The following is a 20,329-nucleotide window of genomic DNA, read 5'->3' on the forward strand; positions in this document are numbered from 1 at the left end:
CATAGGCTGTTAGTTACATGCAAATGACTACATGACCATTAGCTACTGTGGGACTAGACCCCAGAAACATCACACCATTGAATAACTATGGAGTTAGAGTGATATCTTTACTCACGATTCTTAAAAACAAGCTTTAGGCTAGGCACGGTGGCTCATGCCTGTAATCCCAGCACTTTGGGAGGCCAAGGTGGGTGGATCACCTGAGGTCAGGAGTTCAAGACCAGCCTGGCCAACAATAGTGAAACCCCATCTCTACTAAAAATACAAAAAATTAGCCAGGTGTGATGGTGGGTGCCTGTAATCCCAGCTACTTGGCAGGCTGAGGCAGGAGAATCGCTTGAACCCAGGAGGCGGAGGCGGAGGCGGAGGTTACAGTGATCACAAAGGCCAAGATCACACCATTGCACTCCAGCCTGGGCAACAAGAGTAAAACTCCCTCTGAAAACAAAAGAAAATGAAAACTAAAACAAGCTTTAGAAGGGAGTAAGTGGCAAGTCGAAATCCTTATTGTAGCAGGGAAAAATGTAAAATGTATGTCATCTGCCTGTTTGTTCTCAAATCCACAGCCTTCCCTTGTGCTGCTCTGCTGTGTAACACAAAGGGCTGGCCCTGAAAATGACGTTTTTCGTAACTCCCTTCCTGGCTGAGAGATACTTAATAGGATATTGCAGGGGGAGATTTCAGGGTATTTCCTCCCCCTCCACTCTCTTGGGGTGGCATCTCTGACAGTGGCTGTCTCCTCCAGAATTCCACCTCCCACCTGACAGCCCCTGCTCTGCAGCCCCAGCTTTGATTGGCAGCCTCCCATTGGTTCCTTGGCACTGGTAGTACCCTGAATTGCACCAGTTCTTGAAGTGATAGAGCCTTCCTGCTGTTGCTGGGTTGCCTCATTACCCATGTTTGGCTCTTTAGCTCTTCCAGGATCTTTGTAACTATTAATAGTTCCCCATATTACATTTCTTCAGGACTCAAATGCTGTTTTCCATATTGGACCTAATAATTGATACATGTCTGCCCTAACATCTACATAGAATATAATATACTTAAACATGTATATATAAATTTACCAACAACACAATTTCTCGATAATTATTTGTGTTTGTTTTGTTGTTTGTTTTGAGACAATCTTGCTTTGTTACCCAGGGTGGAGTGCAGTGGTGTGATTTCGGCTCACTGCAGCCTCCACCTCCCGGGTTCAAGCAATTCTCCTGCCTCAGCCTCCTGAAAAGCTGGGATTACAGGCACCTGCCACCACATGCAGCTAATTTCTGTATGTGTTTGTTTGTTTGTTTGTTTTTTAGTAGAGACGAGGTTTCACCATGTTGGGCAGACTGGTCTCGAACTCCTTGCCTCAAGTGATCCACTTGCCTCAGCCTCCCAAAGCACTGGGATTACAGGCAGAAGCCACCGCACCCAGCCAATTGTTATTTGTTGAATGAGTGAATGTTATGTGTGGAAATATTACTTGAAAACTGTGGGGAAAAGACAGTTTCATAGTTCAAAGATAACCTTAGAAATCTTGTAAAATTTAATGTAATTGTCAGGCCTCTGAGCCCAGGCCAGGCCATCGCATCCCCTGTGACTTGCACGTATACATCCAGATGGCCTGAAGTAACTGAAGATCCACAGAAGAAGTAAAAACAGCCTTAACTGATGACATTCCACCATTGTGATTTGTTCCTGCCCCACCCTAACTGATCAATGTACTTTGTAATCTCCCCCACCCTTAAGAAGGTACTTTGTAGTCTCCCCCACCCTTAAGAAGGTACTTTGTAGTCTCCCCCACCCTTAAGAAGGTTCTTTGTAATTCTCCCCACCCTTGAGAATGTACTTTGTGAGATCCACCCCTGCCCACCAGAGAACAACCCCCTTTGACTGTAATTTTCCATTACCTTCCCCAATCCTATAAAACGGCCCCACCCCTATCTCCCTTCACTGACTCTCTTTTCGGACTCAGCCCACCTGCACCCAGGTGAAATAAACAGCCATGTTGCTCACACAAAGCCTGTTTGGTGGTCTCTTCACACAGACGCGCATGAAAGTAATTATATGCTGACAATGAGATTTTAGTAAGAAGAATTAGAAATGGTACTAATACCAAGGCAGGAGGATTTTAAAAAATACACACAAACTAGCCAGGCATGGTGGCGCATGCCTGTGATCCTAGCTACTTGGGAGGCTGAGGCCAGAGGATCACTTGACCTCAGGAAGTTGAGACTGCAGTGAGCCACATCATGCCACTGCACTCCAGCCTGAGTGACAAAGTGAGACTTTGTCTCAGAAAAAAAGAAGGAAAGAAGGAAGGAAGGGAGGGAGGGAGGGAGGGAGGGAAGGAAGGAAGGGAAGGAAGGAATGAAGGGAAATAAAAGACAGAAATGAAAGAGAGAAAGGAAAGAAAGAAAAGAAAAGGAAAGAAAGAAGGAAGGGAGGCTAATAAGCTTGAATGTAATGGTAGAATTAAGGTGGTCATATATTCAGAATCTCAAAAACAAAGCAAGTCTAGAGGCAATGATTGCAGTTTTGCAGTCAATATTAAATCAAGTAGCTTTTGAACCTTTTTCACTGTGATTCACAATGAGAAATATATTTTATATCAAGAATGAGTACAATCATATATGCATGAGATGCCTCCTATATTTTCCATTCATTGTCTCCTCTTTTATCATATCCTATCCAGAGTGATTCAGTTTTTCACACACTTTGAAAACATGGATCTAGGCATGTTATAGGAACCAAGATAGTATGCAAACTTATCCAAAGGATTAAGACATAACTCATCTTTTATCACTCTGTCTTTCTCTACAGTGGCTATTGTTTTTGTCACCTCAGCATGCATTCACCTACTTTCTGGTAATGACAGCATAATTTTCCTTTTGGAAATTTTCCTTCTCCTTGTCTTAGTCCATAGGACTCAGGTCAATGCCCTGCCCACCTCTCCTGTCTCCCTCCCACTCCATAATTCTGCCAGCTCTGGGGAGGCATGCCATCTCCTTCTGGGCAGGCAGAGTAGCTATCTCTCTGACCACAAGGACTGTCTCAGTAGTGGGCATATAACCTAGGCAAGGCCAAATCAGTTCTTGTTTTGGTGGACTGCAAGCTGCTGGGAATCAGGCCTGTAGATCCGGGAAGTGATCATGTGAAAGAGCTGCCTAGAAGGGACACTAACAAGAGAAAAGGAGATGGAGACCTTATGACAGCAACTGTGACCCTGGATCCAATCACCTTTTCCTATGCACCAGTAAATTTCCCTTTTGAAATTCTAATTTAAGAAAAACCATCTGATGATGTTTAGTATGTGAAATACCTTGAATTTTTTTCAAAATTTGCATTCTCAGATCTCTTCAGTATGCTAAATTTATAGAGAGCAAAAGGAGAAATTGTCATATAATCACTTGAATGTTAAATGATATTACAAGTGTCTAAATTTATTTTTACATGAGAAAATAAAATTTGTAGGACATTTCAATGTCATTATCAAGTCTTGACCTTTTTCTCAATGTCTACGTATTTCTAGTGTTGCTGTTCTGAGAGTACCAACTTCATTTTACTAAGAAAAACACATTGGAAAAATATATATACCATTTACATTAGGATATTCACTGAAAACTACAAGAAACCAAGGTCCCCCTCCCCTAACTTCCGTTTAATTATTTTCTCAATCAGTATACACCAGAGATATCATATAACCATATGAATTTATTTAGAGCTACCTATAGAAGGTAAGATTTAAAGTAAGTCTTTAACTTATGTAACTCACATTTTTCAATTCTACTTGATATTTGATTTTAAATGTCTACATAATTTATTGATTTGAAAAAATTAATTCAAAGCAGAATGTATATTGAAGGCTACTAGTCCAAAAAATTGTCCATAAATGAAAAGGTTATACTATTTACACGACAGAGGAAAAATACAGAAGATAAGTGATACTGGGCAAACCGACATCATTTACTGATTGGTCACTGCCAGAACATACAAACAAGCTTATGCCTGATTACAGTTTATCTCTATCAGATGTTCATTGATGTTCACTACTTTGTCTTTAATACATTATATGAAAATCTAGACCAGAGTTATTAATATTCACATTACTCCTTAAAAGTGAAGGCAATTGTTTTCTATAGCAGAATTAAAATAGGGCAAGATATGACAACATTCCAGTACTTCTAGGAAATCCATATCAATCTCACGTGGAAAGATTTTGCTTCAAGCTGGGAGGTCTGGAGTTAGCAGACAGGATGAGTCACTTATACGATATTTTTTTGAGAAAACGACTGATTTGGAAATCTTGTGCTTTCACTGTTACTAGTGTTAATTACTGCTTGCAAAGAGTGTTACCCAAAGCAGGTGTATTTAATGATTCTTAAGATAGCTGACAACAAAAAAAGCAAAACCTCACAGCTATTTTTATGTCTGTGTTGTTATGAGTTTCAGCATGGGTACAAAAACATTTACAGTTGTGGCTGTGGCAAAATTGGTTTCGTTTCCTTGATAGCTATACATAGAAGACTAAGTAATTTATGGAGATCAGAATAAAAAAGTTTTATTGAAGGGTAGGCACTTTTGAAATTTGGACAAGTCAATAAAGAAGTAATTTGAAAAAAATATTACATTTGCATTTTTTTCTTGTTGAGCATCTTAAATATAATATTTTTGGAGTACTAACTATTCTTTATTGCTGTAACTGTTAAAAGTTTAATTCCTGAGATTTTTGGAGTCGGTAAAAGTTCTTAAAGTGAGCAGAGGAAAGAAATGTCTTTCCCAGATAGGAGGCTGAACTGTGAATCAACAGTATCAATCAGTTACTTTCTGTCATTTTTCCATACAGCAGTTTTCATCTGGGATATGTTTACACTGTAGTTTATTCCTTGACTGCCCCCAAAATATACTACTCTAAGAAGCTCTTGGAAGAACTGAAATGTTCAGTTGAAAGATGGTATATAAGTAGAAATTATTATTGTGAAATATTTGTCATTGTTAAGTAGCTTTCCTCTTTTAAAGTATGAACTTGTATGTGAGTGTTTTACATCTGGTTTGATTTAAATAACAATTCAAGTATCTCCTTTAAAATGATGTTCTGAAGAACATTAATATTTATGAAGCACAGATATACATACACTTTCTGAAAGGCAGAATATTGAATATTCCTTGAAAATCATTTGTTTTGATCATTTTTTAGACTATCAAGATTACAACCTAGCCTTTGGTCCACATCACATTTTTAATAGTTCATAACTTTTTATCCATATACTTAACTAAAAATTTAGAAAACGTTTATCACCAAGTGCATGAAGGAAAACTTCAAACTGTAACATTTCATTTAAAAGCTATATTCAAATGAAGATAGGATCTGAATATAAGCTATTGTGCTTATTTTCAGCTATGGCTAACACATAAGCTGTTCATTGGGTTTTTGCTTGAAATGGAGTTGTATCATAGTCTTGAAAATGAATTCCCTTAGAAGTTGTGATCTTCATAATAGCACCATTTAAAGCATCATCTTCAATGAGTGTTATCAATCCATTGGCAATCAATGGTGGGCTAAAAATAAAGAAAACAGTATTTTGAAATGAAAGAATGAGGCATATTACCACTTCATTTTAAGATATTTTCTGAAGAATCTATTAAGTTGAACATGTTATAGGGAAATGTGTGTCATTAAACTATTGCTACTTCCAATTTTTATTTAATTCCATATTAGATATCTAGATTAGATATCTTATTTATCTAATTTATTCAATTAGATTTCTTTCAATTGGATATTAACTAAATTATTTGATAAATTTAGCTGTAACCTTCCATCATTTTAGCAGGAGGAATTCATACTCATTATTTTCACTGAGCAAATGATCATTTTCTCATCTTTATTGTGTCAGTAGATCTTAGACTTACCAGATATAGATGTTATTAGTGTAGAAATATGATTGATAACAGCTAGCGTTTCCTGAAAATTTTATTTTTTACCAGTTACCATTTTAAGTACCTTGTATGTATCATTTTATTTAAGTTTTTCAAAGACCCTAAGTCTGTTGTATTATCTCTATTTTATATGTGAGAAAATTGAAGCATCTAGAGGTATGATGGGTAAGTTCATGGTTTGTGGTAGAGCCAAGATTTGATCTCAGGTCTGATTCCTTCAACATGATAACTACGATTCGTGAAATCCTCAGTTGCTCGAATTCAGACATAATTCACTGAGAAAGTATGTGTCCATGTATGTGTGTGTATCAACTATTTCTTATAAAAGTGGTTGAAGTCATGGAAACTTGCAATATTTCACAGCCTATATTTGAATATTGCTTGGAATTTAGGCAGAGAAGGTATCATTGCCTTCAAAGGTGACTAAATATCAACTTTATGACTGAAGGTAGTAATGAAGCATTTTACATATTTCAAAGTAACATTCATAATGTATAAACTTACATTCTATTTATAAACCCAGAAAAATATATTTTCTCCCAGAGAGTTTGCCAAACCAAAAGTTTGAAGCTTGTGTTCATTTCTCAACTGTATAAGCTTATTTCTTCCCTTTTTATAGCTTGTCTAAATAATACTTTGCTTCATCATTTAAAAGAAAATAGATATAGTTTTACTTACTCCAAAATTCCATAGTATTTAATCATATCCTTGATATGATCCTTATATTCTATATATTGTCCCATGTTTTCTTCTTTTTCAATTGATTCAAGGATGGCTGTGTTAACAAAGCCTGGACAAATGGCATTCAGTCTCACACCACTGTTCATAAGATTAGCAGCCAACTGCCAATTAGAAGGTTGTAGGTTTCAGCAGTTTCATAAACATATAGCACAGGACAAACTGATCATTAAAGCATCTTACAATTTTCTGATGTAAAAAATACTAATTAGATATCCTCCCAGCTATGTAACAATGACTGGTAAATAGATAGTAAAATAACACATACATAAAGTATTGTATTAATTCCTGAAAGTCTCACCTAATTAATTTTTTAAAAAATCAGTATTACTGGACAACTCCTGGAAACAATTATGTAAGCTTCTCTTATCTACTGAACTCTGCAGGAGCCTGAAGCTAAGCAGCTGAGACTTAGAATTGATATCCCAAGTGTTATTTCAAATATGGTGGTTGTATAACAAATAATACTTAATTAAAAAGACTTTTAGTGAAAATGTTTAGAACTTTGATTCTAAAGACACTCTTAATAATCTGTCCTATCTGGAAGACAATTTAAGTATTTTCAGACTAACATTATTTGGCTTAATTTACAAACTATTGATTTTATTTGCAATTATTAAAAAATTAGTCAATTCTCATTATTCATGGATTACATATAAACAAATTTGTTAAATTTGCTTGCTAAAATTTACTTGTAACCCTGGAAATCAATACTTGTGGAGCATTTGTAGTTATTTGTGGACATGCACAGGGCAGTGAGATATTTGAGTCACCGATGTGCATGTTCCTGCTGAGGTCAAGTAAGACTATACTCTGTCGTGCCATGTTTTTCTAATTTTGTGCTTTTTTATTGGTGATTCTGCTGTTTAAAATGGCTGCCAAACCCACTGCAGAAGTGCTGTGTAGTGTTCTTTAGTGTAAGAAGACTGATGTCCTGTACAGAAAATATTTGTGTTAGATAAATTTTGATCAGGCATGAGTAATAAGTGCTTTAGTAATGAGTTCAATGTTCATACAACATATGATAAATAAGGTTCTTTAAACAGGAATACACATAAAATAAGGTTATGTATTGACTGGTTGATTGGAGTTTTGTGACCAGAGGCTTTCAGGAACTTAACCCTCTATTTCCCCTAAAAGCAATGGTTCAGTAGTCACTAATGTAGTGTTTGTAAGTGACTTCATGGAATGTAACTACCATGCATACTGAGAATTGACTGTAGAAGTTTCCAGTCTTGTAATTTTAAATATAAAATTTCTGGTCTTTCAGGTTTACTTTGCTTTGTAAGAGAGCTTTATGTGTTTATAAGAAGTCTGTCTGAAGATTATGTCTTTGCAAATTAAGCAATAATTTCCAATCAATTTAAGAGTGTGAGAACTACTTATCTTCCATTTTGACTGAACAGTTAACATTTGTGCATCTCTTTTCTCTGTCTCCTACTAATTCTTTGATTACTAATATTTTTCTCTTCATCTCTCTAGCTGCTCTCTTTGTCTCTCCTAGATGAACCACCCAGAGACCCCCTACAACTGTTCTTTCCGCTTTTACACTTGTCTTTTGTAACACAATTTGCAAAAGCAGACAGAATGGTCTTCTTAAAAAGGAAATCTGATCTTATCACTCCTGTGTGTAAAAGCCCCATGGATGGTTGCCCTTGAAATAAAATCCAAGCTCACAACAGTGGCCCATAGCTGCTTTTGGTCTAGCTCCTGTGCTGGTGTCTTGAGTCATACCTCAAACTACATTCCCTTTGCTTGCCAGGCCCCTTTCAAGCCGCTCTTTTGTGAGTTATAAAAAGGCAGGCATTCTCACCTCATGCTGTCAATGCATGTGATCAATTAGGTCTAAAGTATTTTTCTAAGGTCTGTGCACCTTTCACCCTAGGCCTCCATGGAGACATTATCCTTGACCACTCTATCAAGTAAATGCCTGGCCCCACCCCTCCTTCCAGCTCCATGTTCTCACTCATTTTCATCGTATCTCTGGTGACAAATAATGGCTGGGGCCTATTGCATCTTGCATTTCAGAAAAGCTGAAGTTAATAATATTTCCATTTGGGGTCATTTTTGGAAATAAGTACTATCTCCCCATTACTTATCCTTAATACATTTTTTTAAAATAACACATCTGTATTTAGAATCCACTTCATTTAAAAATGATCTATTATTTATTTGGTTCTTTATGTGATCTGATAACTTTTTATAATTGAGATGGAGGTATGTCATTTTTCCACCTTTCATCCAAGTGATTTCTCAAGTGATTCCTCTCTACAGAATTCATGTTTTATAAATGTGTACAAAGAGAAAATGAGATATGACGGTTGTTGTAGCCTCACCGCTGCTGAGCGTGTGAATCCAACTATGCCATGCTTTGAAGCACAATAAACCGGCTGCTGTGCAACGGGCATGAGTCCTGAAACAAACAAATACAACATTTAAATGCTTTGATGAAAAAATAAGTAGACTATACCCAATAATGAAAATGCAAATGAATATTTTGTGATAATTTCAATTTAAGATGAATCTGAATAACACAGTAACATAAAACCAGATAGCTTTGTGAAACTCAGTAGCCTAAGTATAGTTTATTTGCTCCATGACCCATGCCATCCAGAATTTGTACTAGCTAAGTTACACAGAGATACAGCCAAGAGTTATATGTGTTTTTCTGCCTCCCCAGGCCTTCTGGAAAGTCAAGGAAAGTAAATGGTATCTAAAACACAAAGAAAATCATCTTTAAAGTCAGTAAATTACCACCTAAGTTTCCATTTTTAAGTCTGGATTTTAAAAAGTATATATTCTACATTTTTAAAGCTTCCTAATGGCTGAAGGAATTTGAATCTTCAGAGAGTCTTGGAGATTATTAGTCTTCACTACAAATTAGTATGCAATTTCCTGTCACCAATCTGTCTTGAACAATGCCTCCAAAAGTGTAAGAAAATTAAAAGTTAACTTCTTTTTATTTGATCTATTGTAGATGCCTAGATCTTTTTGTCCTATGACTTAGGAAGACAGAAATAAACATTTGTGGTCCTATTTTATTTCCTTTCATAATTATGTAGTCAACTATGAAATTCAATCAATTACAGAATGTTTTATTTTGTAATTTTCCACATATGCACAACAGTAACTGATTAAATTCACGGTCTGGAGAGAAAAAGCAGTATTATAGCATATACCTATAGCATCTCTTCTCCCCCAACTCCAGCCTAGCTCAGCTCTCCAAAAAGACACAAAACAACAACAATAAAAACCTATTTTACTGTAGTAACTATTATTATCAAGCTTATTTCTCATAATTGTTAATTATCTAATCAGCAATCAAATTGAACCGGAGTCATTCTTGTATTTGTTTTTAACTAATTTGGATTAACTTGTTTTAATGCTCTTTAAGTTTGTGACTTCTCTGAGTCAAGTAACAGTGATCCCTGATTATTATACTATATTTAATATCAAATGTCATGCTAATAATACCAAATTATTCTGCTGAGACATGCTCATCTCCACCCAGCTAACTATTCCCAGAATGCCACCAATCATTTGAGGGTGTTGGGCCAAAGTTCAGCAATAAATGCAGACCATAACCACTCCCTGGGTGCCTGCCAGGTTTCAATTTATAAAGTATGTTTGCACAAGGGCAGTTTAAATCCCTGAGGATGGTAGATCACACCTAGTGTGTCCACTCAATGATTTCAAAGTATTGTTAATACGTTGCTTCTCTTGTCATTGTTGTTGTTAAGTAAAATGTGTAAGTTAATTAAGTTTGTCAGTGTCAGTCAACAAGAATTTATGATGTTTCCACAGGCTACATAGGTATACTAGGAGTGGAAGATAAAGGGAATAAAAAAGTATAACCAGGAGTTGCTGCTTCTGGTTCTTGTTAGTCCCTGCTTTACCCATTCCTTAAATGTTTATGAGACAAAGGCAGTGGTTTCAGGACAATGTTCATATATAGCAGGAAATGCAGCATGAACCTTAATCAGAGATAAACTAGTTCACACAGCCGCAAGAACTACAAAGACATTGTTCATAAGAGTTGTCAAAGATGAATTTGAAATGAATTTTTGTTACATATGCAGAGGTGATGAACTTTGGAACCCTAGCTAGTTCAAGGTGTCATAGAGGCAAAAGAAATATACTGCTTTGTGGGTTCTGGTAATAAGCAAAGACAACATACATACTTTCCTTAAAGGTAGATTCGTAAATGCAACTGGAATGTGAAAGAAATTGCTTGCAGTTTTTAAATGGCAGTTGGTTTTATGAATCTTGTAACATTCTAATCACATTTTCACTGCTATTCTGCAAAATGTTTACCCTTGCATTGCTTTCACTTTCTTTTCTTTCTTTTTCTTTCTTTCTTTTTTTTTTTTTTTTTTTGAGACAGAGTCTCGCTCTATCAACAGACTGGAGTGCAGTGGCCTGATCTCTGTTCACTGCAACTTCTGCCTCCTGGGTTCAAGGGATTCTCCTGCCTCAGCCTCCCAAGTAGCTGGAACTACAGGTATGCGCCACCATGCCCAGCTAATTTTTGTATTTTTAGTAGAGATGGGGTTTCACCATGTTGGCCAGGATGGTCTCGATTTCCTGACCTCATGATCCACCTGCCTTGGCCTCCCAAAGTGCTGGGATTACAGGCATGAGCCACCAGGCCCGGCCTCACTTTCTCTCTCTCTCTTTCTCTCTCTCTCTCTCTCTTCCCCCCGCCCCATACCTTCCCTCCCTTCCTTTCTGCCCCCTTCTCTCTCTTTTGAGACAGAGTCTAGCTCTATTGCCCAGGCTGGAGTGCAGTGGCAGGACCATGGCTTACTGAAGCCTTGACCTACTTGGCTCAAGCAATCCTCCCATCTCAGTCTCCTGAGTAGCTGGGACTGCAGGCATTTGCCACCACGCCCGGCTAATTTTTGTATGTTTGGTAGAGATAGGATTTCACCATGTTGCCTAGCTGATCTTGAACTCCTGAGCTCAAGCAATACACCTGCCTTGGCCTCCCAAAGTGCTGGGATTACAGGCCTGAGCCACAGCACTGGCCCCTCACGTTTTAGTATTAGATGAAAGCCTACACAAATCAATTTCAGACATTCAGAAACCAAGTTTCCTTTTTTCATTTCTTTTTTTACAGCTTCATGGAGATCTAATTGACATATAATAAAACTGCATGTATTGAAAGTATACAGTTTGATAAGTTTTGACATATCTATATACCAATGAAACCATGACCAGTCAAGATAATGAACATGTCCATCACCCTAAAAGTTTCCTTGTGCCCCTTGGTAATCCCTTTCTGCTGCCCCTCTCCTCCCCACAGGCAACCACTGATCTGCTTTGTGTTACTATACTTTGCATTTTCTAAAATTTATATAATGTAATCATATAGTATAAATTATATTGTTGTCTGACTTTTCACTCAGGATAACTGTTTTGAGATTCATCCATGTTGTAATGTGTAAGGAACATTCTATTTTTTTCAATTGTTTCATTTAGTCAAGTTGTTAATTGAACAGTTTTTTTTTTCTTTTTTTCCCTAATATAGGTAGATTTTAACTGGTGCTTCTTATGTTTTGAACAGGCAGGGTGGATTAGTGATTTGCAGTGCTTTCTCTCCAACTTGCAAACTGACTCTCAATGTAGAAATTTACTACCTATACTTCAGTTTGTTGCTTTGAAAATGAAGCCTAAATGGAGGGAGAAAAGCTCTTGTTGTTTTATTATTTTTGACAATGATTTTAGTTGGGGGTGGACATTTTTTAGGAATCCAACATTTTCTACTGCATCTGATTCATTTTTCTTCTGTAGGTATAGTATTATTGCTATTGTGGTGTAGCTTCAGGATTGGTTAACCATGCTTCCACTACTTACTGTAGGCCCACAACACCAACATAGATTTTGTTTCCATGTGCTTCAAATAAAAATTGTGTTCTGGGGCTGGTAATAAGGGTCAGCTCATAGAGTTAGACTAAGTGTGCACGGTATGACTCTGGGGACACAATTTACAAGGTAGTTGGTGTAAACTATGCCCCTTATGTTCCTACAATTTACAACCTGCACAACTATACATGGTAGTCATCTCTTGGAGAGGAGGTGACTGAGCAAAAGGACAGAATAAACCAGCACAGGTAGGAAGAGAAGCAATTAAGTGTTGTGTAACAGAAATTAAGGATGAAAGTATTTTAAGAGACTTAAAATGGTCACTGATATCAAGTGCAGAAACAGAATCACTCTGAGATATAAACATATCTCAGTTATTACCCATCTAAAAATAATACTTCTTTTTTCTCCAGCTACCACCTTGTTTCTCTTTCCAATGGAAAGTCCTCAGAAGAGTTATTATATGCCTTGCATTGTCTCCACTTTCTTGACCTCCTATTTGCTCTACAACTCATTCCAATCAGGCTTTCATCTGATCACTCCAGTCAAACAGATCTTATGGAGGTTGCCAATGAGCAATGGCTTGCTAAGGCTAAATCTCTGTCTCATTTTCCTTGATCCCTTCCTCAGCAGCAACTAGCACAGCCATGCTTTCCTTGAAACATCTCCTTCTCCAGGCTGGTCTCCTATCTCACATTCACTGGCAGCTTCTTCTTCATGTCTTTGGCTGGCTCCTCTTCCTTGACTAGACCCATAAACATGCTGGAAAACTCCAGAGATATACCTGGTCCTCTTTGCTTTTCTATGAACACTCTTTCCCTACATGATTTTATTCACTCCTGAGGATAAAAATTAATTCTCTCAATTTGTCTCTCTCAATTTTTGTATGACACACACACATACACACACACACATACACACACACACATACACATACACACAAACACACTCAAATTTAAAATACTTATCTCAAGCCAAGACCTCTTACTCTGCCTTGAACTCTAGAGAGGGAGCCTTGGGTTACTTCTTGTAATATTTCCTAGCAGTTTTCTCTCCTTAAACTATAGTGGGTGCTCAGTCTGGGCAACACAGTGAGACTCTGTCTCAAACAACAAACGAAAATGAAAATATGATAAATATCAGATGTTATAGGAAATTTCAAATTAAAACAATGAGATTCTACTACACACATTAGAATGGCTAAAATTTAAATGCTGAAGACACCAAATACTGATGAATATGTCAAGAAAGAAGAACTCTAATTCATTGCTGGTGTGAATGCAAAATGGCACAGCCACTTTGGAAGACAATTTGGCAATTTCTTTCAAAAGTAAACATGCAATACAATCCAACATTTAGTTCCTTGGCATTTACTCCAAGAACTGAAAACATGCTTGCACAAAAATCTGTGTGTGGATGCTTATAGCAGCTTTATTAATTGCCAAAACTTGGAAGCAACCTAGTGTCCTTTAGTAGTTGAATGAACAAATAAACTGTGGTATATTCAGATAATGGAATAATATTCAACTCTAACAAAGGGCTATCAAGCCATGAAAAGATATGGAGGAAACGTAAATGCATATTACTAAGTGAAAGAAGCCAACCTGAAAAGGCTACATACTGTATGATTCTAACTATATGACATCTGGAAAAGGCAAAACTATGGAGAAAGTTGAAAGATCAGTGGTTACCAGGAGCTGATGGGAGGAAGGGATGAACAGGTGGAGAACAGGGTTTTTAGGGTAGTAAACCACTCTGTTTGATATTATAGTGGTAGATATATGTTATTATACCTTTGTTCAAACCTACAGACTGTATAACATCAAGAGTAAACCAGACGAAACACCTCAAATAATTATTTTATTGACCTATTTATCGGTTCATCCACATTGTACTTTTTAATGAAAATGTATCTTTTGCACTAAAATGCCACAAATCTGGTATAGTGTCCTAACTTGGTTTGATTTCTGAACCTTGGCAAACTGGACTGTTTCTAATCCTAAATCAACAGGCTCTACAGAAGTAAATTCACATAAGAACTATGTGTTTAGTTCCTTTTAAATGCAAAGTATAATGAAGTAATATTTTAAATATACTCAATTGAAATGTGTAAAACCAATGGGAGGACCCCTGTTGCAGGACGAAGGTGGAATTTTACCGGTTGAAGAGCCAGATACCAGTATAATGACTATAGGACCAGTTACTGTAATGAATATGGGTTTTTTTAAATCTTGCAAATTAATTCTCAAAATTAGGGAGCACATGGAAATATTCTGTCACAACATTAAGTTGCTATTAAGAATAGCAACAACAATAAAACAAAGGATTGTGACCATGTGAGAGCAGTCTCTGCTTTTAAAGAAATGGCATTTTGTTTAACATTGTGAGAAATCCTGTGTGCTTAAAAATAGATACCTTATATTAAAATAGTTAAGAAGAGTATTTTTCAGTACCTCTGATAGGCCCACCATTGTGCAAGTTTATTTATAGAAATACACAATGGCTCTTTTTAAAATATACCAAGTATAATTAGTAGCAGATTTATGTCTGTCATAACTGTAAAGTTACAGAAAAAAAAAATCAGTAGAGGGAGAAATTCTACCCACAAAACAAAGAAATATTTTCTAAAACCACTCAGGATAATAACAGTAAACAGTTAGACTGACGAGATAATATATATAGCATTTAAAATACCTGAAAGCATTTAAAATATCTGAAAATTACATGTGTACTAATAGAACAAAGAAAGTCATTCAGAAAAATAAAATGTAAATTCCATCTCTACATTAGTTCTTCTATTCTTCATAATCTTTCTACCCATATTTACAAAAGCCAGTTTTAATCATTTCACAGAAGGTAAAAAAGCTCAAAAAGATTTTTTTGCAAAAACAGAAACCTCCTCAGACAGGGCAGTCATACTAAATCCGCAAACAGGATTTGCTTTTAAGGAGAGAGAAACCATGTAAAATGGACTATATAAAAATGCTGAAAATTCAACTTAGGGAAATAAATTGTGAATCTAAGGATGCTGATCCTCGTATGATAACCTGGAGTTCTGTAACTACGCTAAAAAAGCAGGAATCTAAAGCTGTCACATTTTCTTTACAACCAACAACAACAAAAAAATGTGTACCCGTCTGTCTGTTTTAACCACCACTTCTCCAACTTGAAGAAAAAAGGGAGAACTAGCAAGAAATATTTATCTATGATTCGTGCATACACCTGACCAAAGTAACTGGTGAACTTCCTCATTTGTGATTTTCCACATAATGGAACACCTTATCTGATGGCTGTTTTTTTTCTCATTCTTATGGGTGCCATTAAGTTATGCTTTAGAGTGTGACACGACATTAAAAAGTGACACATGCGGCCGGGCGCGGTGGCTGACGCCTGTAATCCCAGCACTTTGGGAGGCCGAGGTGGGCGGATCACGAGGTCAGGAGATGGAGTCCATCCTGGCTAACACGGTGAAACCCCGTCTCTACTAAAAATACAAAAAATTAGCCAGGCGTGGTGGCAGGCGCCTGTAGTCTCAGCTACTCAGGAGGCTAAGGCAGGAGAATGGCGTGAACCCGTAAGGCGGAGCTTGCAGTGAGCCGAGATCGCGCCACTGCAGTCCGGCCTGGGCGACAGAGCGAGACTCCGTCTCAAAAAAAAAAAAAAAAAAAAAAAAAAAAGTGACACATGCTTTCATAAAACCACTATATATTCTATAACAAAAATCTTCCCAGAAAGATATGTTTAATAGCAATTCCTAGTGACTCAGACAGTTGCTACTAGTGTTCAGTCATTGCCTAGGCTGTGGTCAGAGGAAACTGACAGAAGCTCCCTTACCCATTCAAAGAATATCCATCCCTATGCATACTAGTGGCTGGCTTCTTAAAGTGTGGTTCAAGGAGCGGTATCACCTGGGAGCACAATTTCAGGAGCCATCTCTGTCCTACCGAAATCAGAATCTGCATCTGACAAAGTCCCTAGACATATTAAATCTGAGAAGCACTGTTCTAGAAGACTATTCGTTTCTCAGTAGCCCTCTCATTCCTATGTTAAGAAACCTCAAATCTCTCATCTATCCTTCAAAATGCCTCATTTACAAATATTTAATCATTCCTACTGATTACTTCTACTATGTGTCTTTTTAACTATTTTAAGCCAAAAGAGAGCAAAATGGACTCCGCAGAGTCCATTTGGGAGAACTTTGCCAGCACTAAGCAGGAAGGGTGGCTCCCATACTCATGACAGTTGGCATCTGAGCACTTATGAATCACAGCATAGGAACAGTACATGCACTCTATGACACAGGCTAAAATGGAGCAAAATAAAATTGCTTTTATTACCACTGCTAATTCCCACATTCTTCAAGATCTGTTTGAGATTCATTGTTCAACTATAAATTGGAGATAATTAAATTGACCTCTATTGTAGAGACTTGTAAAAGTTAGATGTGGATGTCATAAAGCCAATAGTTTACCACAATGCCTGGAGCTTGGCAATTGCTCAATATGTGTTAGGCCTGCTTCCTTATCACGAGAGCAGTAGTAGAGGGTGGTGCCATGCGATTTTCTTACTTTTGGCCCAGAGATAGAAGAAGATGATCAATGTTTTATTTCACCTGGAATTTCTGGATATTCTAGTCCATTCTTCGGCTATTGGAGTCCCAAGGCCTTGCAACTTAAATATCATGCTTCTGGGTTTTTTGATTTTTTTTTTTTTTCTTTTGAGAGACAAGGTCTCACTATATTGCCCAGGCTGGAGTGCAGTAGTGCAATCATAGCTCACTGCAGCTTTGAACTCCTGGGCTGAAGAAATCCTCCCACCTCAGCCTCCTGAGTAGCTAGGAACACAGGTGTGCACCACCACACCCAGCTAATTTTTAAAAATTTTTATACAGATGAGGTCTCATTCTGTTGCCCATGCTGGTCTCTAACTCCTGGCCTCAAGTGATCCTCCTGCCTTGGCCTCCCAAAGCATTGTGATTATAGGTGTGAGCCATGACACCTGGCCAATGCTTCTGTTTAAACAGTTTATGTCATGGAAATTATTTGGTTCTGTCATCTTGATAAGAGACACTGATATACAGCTCTTGGGGTAGAAACTTTGCCTAGTTACTTTAATATCTCCATTTCCCTTCTGCAAATGCTCAACATATGTTTGATTAAGTTGAATTTTTTATTTAAGGTAGTAATTTTAGCACTTCTACCTTAACACAAATTATGAGCTAATTATATTATTGTAGATAAAACTTATAGCACAAGCGGATATGCCACTGGGTTGTTACTTAAGACATGCTGAAAATTTTGTATGATTTTTAAATATTTTCTGGAGACTCCAATGTTTTGACTTCTGAGTAAATAAGACCCTCATGGTATCTCTCACAAAATGCTACTGAGTGACAGAGCATGTCCCCAGTGAACACCACAGCCTCACTAACTGAATATGTAGCAGGGTCGGTAGGTAGGCTCCTTTTCCTGTGACAATAACTTTTCCTTTCCCACAGTCTGAAGCAATTAAATACTTAAGAACTGCGCCTGTAATCCCAGCACTTCGGGAGGCTGAGGCAGGCAGATCACCTGAGGTCAGGAGTTCGATACCAGCCTGGCTAGCATGATGAAATCCCGTTTCTACTAAAAATACAAAAAAAAAAAAAAAAAAAGCCAGACATGGTGGTGTGCACCTGTAATCCCAGCTACTGGGGAGGCTGAGGCAGGAGAATTGCTTTAACCTGGGAGGTGTTGGTTGTAGTGAGCCGAGATCGCGCCATTGCACTCCAGCCTGGGTGACACGAGTGAAACTCTGTCTCAAAACAAACAAACAAACAAACAAACAAACAAACGGAGTGCATTTGACTCATGAGATGTTTTAATGGAGCATAGCTGTTTGATTATCTGCATTAAACCAGACTTCGTTCTTCTATTGTTCCTTCCAACTTTGTTTTAATAGTTCAGGATGGATGTGGCAAAATTAGTGTCTGTTTGTATATTATGTTTATAAATAAAAACTCGTGTAGAAAAGTCCATGTGGGTTAACCACACTCAGAACAACTTGTGGAACTCCAGACTACAGCATACCCATCCCATAATCTGCTGAGGAATCATTGTCTACTTAACTACTCCTGTTTATTAAACCTATTAATTGCATTTGATACTCTGTCTGCGTCAGTGGTCATTACTCATTAACTTCTCTACTCAAACCAGTGTGCCAACTTAAGGTTTTACTGTGACAGTGAAGGACTCCACTGTATCCACGCTAGAGATCATGAGGATAGGCCCTGTTGAGTTGAATACTGAATATTACCCACAGCCATTCCTTCAATAGAGTAAGCAGTACAGAGAAAAACAGGAAAAAAAAATCTGTGAGGAAGCAAGGTTTGGAAAACACAGAGTAGGCAAATATTAGAAGTACTCTGATAACTCCTTAAAGATTATTTTTGTGCTCTCACCTCTTCCTACATGCTATGACTCAAGGGCATAAAATTGTTGATACCATTTCTGAGGGAATGATGAAGACGGAGGGGTCCTCTTTTGCCTTCTCCCATTATTACAATATCCTGAATTTTTATCAAACTAATTTCATTATGGGAAGAATTGGAGGCTGTCCGTTGGTGGATAAAATACAAGGCAATTCATTTGAAGGCTTTGTGAGTTGAAGGCATGTTAGTGGGAGCCCTGGATGGGAAAGGAAGTAGACTGTCCACATTGGCCAGTGGCAACGAGGAAACAGTATAAACACAAGAGGTGCAGAGGCTGGAATTACGAAGGGAGGGTGCCAAGGACAACTTCTGAAAATGGAGAGAGTAATAAGCCAAGCAGAGGGAACAATGACAAACTTAAGCTATTTAACCATTTTACATAGTGTTGCCTTGTACATGTGGAGGAAAATCAGAGGGAGAAGCAGTTTGTAATGCAATATTATTCATTAAATTGTACCAGTGCCAGGAAAGTAATTTAAAACCAAAGCAATCTTATCACTGAATTTATATCAAGTCATCGTTTTCTCTGCATGAATAGAGAGAAATGCCCACACATGATTGCAAATGTTGTATCTGACATAGGTAAGAAGAGGATTAACACCCGGGGTTGGGGTGAGGTGGCGGTGAGCGGGATGACAAAGCAAGCTCCTAGCCAACAAAGCAAAGTGGACATCAAATTGCAAGCCTTAAACTGCTCTGCTCAATGGCATGTTTTGACTTGTGACACTGGTAAGCTCCCCAGATATTTTTAGGACTTTACTGGAAGTGTCAAATGGGGCAAAAGCTTAAGATTTCACTGAAGGTTATTAATGCAGCCATGAGGTTAGAGCTGTGCCCATGAAGCCTGAAGAGACTAGCAAATTGCAAGGGTTTATTCAATTGAAACGATTTCAGTTGCTTTTACTTTTCTGTTAGGCTGGGATAAATACAGGTAGATTAACAAATAAATGCATAGATATTAGAGATAGATAAATAATCTAGTGGTTAAAATTCTAAGAAGACTTGTACCAGGCTATTTGCATGTGAATTCCAGCTCTGAGGCTTACTTGATGTATAAGCTTAGGCAAGATATTTCACACTTCTCCTGCCTTAGTTTCCTCATTTTCAAAACGGAAATTATAGAATTTACCTCCCAGGGTTGTTGTGAGGATTAAATGAGATAATGTACAGTGTTTAAAATGATATCAGGTAAACAGTGCTCAATAAATGATATTATATATTTGAATATTTTAATCAGATAAAAGGCAGTAATTCTACATTGTATTTCTTTATTCATGCTCTTTGGGGCAAGGAAGCACCCTCTTATGGTAAAGAATTTCTCCCAGATCGTCCTAAATT

General features: G+C 37.4%; 1 protein-coding gene across 1 annotated transcript in view; it reads right to left on the bottom strand.

The window, feature by feature from the left end:
- Window positions 1-3,676: 3,676 nt before the first annotated feature.
- Window positions 3,677-20,329, bottom strand: part of HPGD (15-hydroxyprostaglandin dehydrogenase) — a 32,596-nt gene continuing 15,943 nt past the window's right edge. The window contains exons 5-7 of the mRNA XM_517542.8: window positions 8,994-9,070; window positions 6,598-6,761; window positions 3,677-5,541 (exon numbers count right to left, since the gene is read on the bottom strand). Of these exons, the coding sequence (XP_517542.2) occupies window positions 5,403-5,541; window positions 6,598-6,761; window positions 8,994-9,070 (380 nt within the window). The 3' untranslated portion in view covers window positions 3,677-5,402. The remainder of the gene's footprint in view (window positions 5,542-6,597; window positions 6,762-8,993; window positions 9,071-20,329) is intronic.

Source organism: Pan troglodytes, chromosome 3 (assembly GCF_028858775.2).
Source record: "Pan troglodytes isolate AG18354 chromosome 3, NHGRI_mPanTro3-v2.0_pri, whole genome shotgun sequence".
NCBI lineage: Eukaryota > Metazoa > Chordata > Mammalia > Primates > Hominidae > Pan > Pan troglodytes.